Below are 2,707 nucleotides of genomic sequence, written 5' to 3'. Positions count from 1 at the left end.
GCAGATGAAGATATTGAAGCTGAGTAAGGCTCCAATCTGTTCCCATTTGCACATCTCATTTATTGTTGTACAGAACTTAGAATGTAGCACTTGAAGCTCAACAGTCTTAGAGTTTTTCTTTTTCAGGTTACTTCTTGAATGTGTACCTCATTATTTCCACTTGTTTCTATGTAGAAAAATGTAATTCTACAACATTCTTTGGATCCAGGTTAACAGTTCTTCAGCATTCCTTGGATCTCGGGTTAACACTCTTTGGATCCAGATTGGTTTATATTTTGCCTAAATACCATATGAGTTTCTCAATAATTACAAATTTCTGTACATCTTTGTACTTCTAATTTCTTAAAAAAGTTGTATCAAAAATTGCTTAGAAAACTTTTGCTGAGCTAGTAATGAACTGTGTATACTTGTGTACCGTTCCTGGGTGTCTTCTGATACTGTGATATACACAAAAGAACCTTGTACACAGATCACAAACCGAATCTTTGTGAACTCTGGAAATGAAGCTATAAGCACTGCACTGGTGTGAAAACATGGAGGATGAGACTCTATATGATAGCTCCTCCTCAACCCAGTGGCACTCATTGCTGTGTGTGTCAGATGTTCTTGCAAGAGAGCTATCTTCTTAGGGCTTTGGCTGACAACAGCAAAAAGGCTTTGCTTGAAGAAGTTGAAGAAGAAGATGGGAGAAAAGTGTTGGCCTGGGTGGACATACACAAAGGAGACTTGTTTTTGGACTCTTCCCACTTTTCATCCTTCAGAGCTGATCTTGAAATACTGTGCTCTTTGCATAACTATATTGTACAGTTGAGTTGATAGCAATATTTATAATAATAAGCTTCAATCAAGGCCACTATTGTTTATAGTTATAATAGAAATAAACGTGCAGAGGTTATAAATCTGAAAGTATCTGGGAGTTGTTTATCTATAGAATTCATCCTCTTGGATTCTCCCATTTCAGACAAAATAGAATTATAAATATTAGAAAAATTAAAAAGTCGCAGAGATAAGGGATTTGGGGGCATGTGTGTGAATGTGGTGTGATTTGCAAAGGAGGGTAGAATCAGGAACTTATTTTAGAATTCGTATTTACTTTCTTCCTTGAAATTTTATTTCTAAGTTATGCACTTCAGCCAATTAGGTTAATAGGTCATTCTATGTTAGGGAAGCAGAGGTGTAGTTGGCCTTGTTACCACCTTTTCTTAAGTAACCTCTTGATTCCTTGCTTGATTTCCTGGGTTCTTACCCCGTAAACAATGAGATTAAGGGCTGCAGGGATGACATGGTGAAGGACGTTGAGCAAGACTGGCACATCAGCAGAGACCTTCCTCTTAGCCACGTGTGTGAGGATAAAGACTAGGAGGATTGTGCTAAAGAAGAGGATAAGGATGAAGTGGGAACCACATGTGCTTAGAGCTTTGGCCCCAGCACCCTGTTCCTTGAAGCCTCAGCACAGCACTCAGGATGAGGGTGTAGGAGAGGAAGATGAGAATGAGATCAGGAATGAGATCAGATCCTAGCAGAGTCCAGCCTATACCAAACTGATAAAGACGATTAAGAGTGACATCATCACAAGAGAGCCTGGAGACAGACATATTGGCACAGATACAGTTCTCAATGACATTTCTCCCACAGTAGTGGAGTCATGCTGAGAGAATGGGGATGGGCAAAGGTATAAGGATGTTCCTGACCAAGATGAACATGGCAGCCTTGGCTACAAATTGGTCAGTGATGATGGATGGATATCTCAGTGGGTGGCAGATGGCAATGTAGCGATCAAAGGCCAGACCATGACTGTGCAAGATTCCATGGGAAGAAAGCTGTTCATGATGTACATCTGGAGGAAGCATGCAGAGAAACTGATGGGCCTGAGATCGAACCAGAAGACAGCCAGTACCTTGGGGATGACAGTGAGGCAGAGCACAATGTCTAGTGTGGAGAGGAAGCTGAGTAGGGGCTCATGTAGTGACGTCTCCATCCGGATGGTGATCAGTAGAATAGCATTGGCCCCCATGGCCAAGAGGAAGAGGAGGCTGAGAGGTATAGACAGCCAGAGTTGCTAGCTGGGAGACTTGACAAAACAATTCAGGAGGAAGACTGAGACCCCAGTGGAGGTGGTGTCATTTTTGTGTGTTGTCATAGTCTGTCAGATAGGCCTACAACTTTCTTTTAGTAATCTGTAAAATTAGGATTAAAATAATTAGCTTTGGATTCTAGATACACAAAGATAAAGCTACTTGTCTTAGGTACAACTTGTAGCACATTCCCAGGCCAGTTCAATTTATGTGTTTATCTTTGGTTCCATGTTACCTGAATACTTGCATCATTTTAAACAATGTGGAAGACTGAAGCAATATAATTTATCTATACTTTTTTTATGTTTTTATATTTTTAAATTTTATTTTTTGAGTAATTCACTTTTTATCTTATTCTAACAGTTTGTCCGTGACCGAGGGAAAGTGGAGTTTAGCACAAATAAATTGATAAACACCATTCTAGAATGTTGTACCATAACTGATAAAAGTAAATAGAAGTTACCTCTCAATGTCTTAGTTTTCTTTAAGAAACAGATTTTTGTTTTTTGGAAATATGATTTGATCTTTAATAAATGGTAAAATTACACATGCACCAAAGAATCGTTTTAAAATAAACTTCTTTATAATTTCTTATCAGGAAATGTTTGATTTTATTTATTTATTTTTTAATA

The 2,707-nt window shown here is 38.5% G+C and overlaps 1 protein-coding gene across 1 annotated transcript; it reads right to left on the bottom strand.

Annotated features, from left to right (window-relative positions):
* Window positions 1–1,189: 1,189 nt before the first annotated feature.
* LOC103737547 (olfactory receptor 56A3) lies at window positions 1,190–2,140 on the bottom strand. Its single transcript, XM_008837366.1, is given in 3 exon segments — window positions 1,190–1,441; window positions 1,443–1,786; window positions 1,789–2,140. Coding segments are annotated over 3 exon segments (948 nt in total).
* Between the last annotated feature and the right edge of the window lie 567 nt (window positions 2,141–2,707).

Source organism: Nannospalax galili, unplaced genomic scaffold, assembly GCF_000622305.1.
Source record: "Nannospalax galili isolate Female #2095 unplaced genomic scaffold, S.galili_v1.0 scaffold398, whole genome shotgun sequence".
NCBI lineage: Eukaryota > Metazoa > Chordata > Mammalia > Rodentia > Spalacidae > Nannospalax > Nannospalax galili.
The sequence above is the reverse complement of the archived record's forward strand: the minus strand, read 5'-3'. Positions and strand labels throughout refer to the sequence as shown.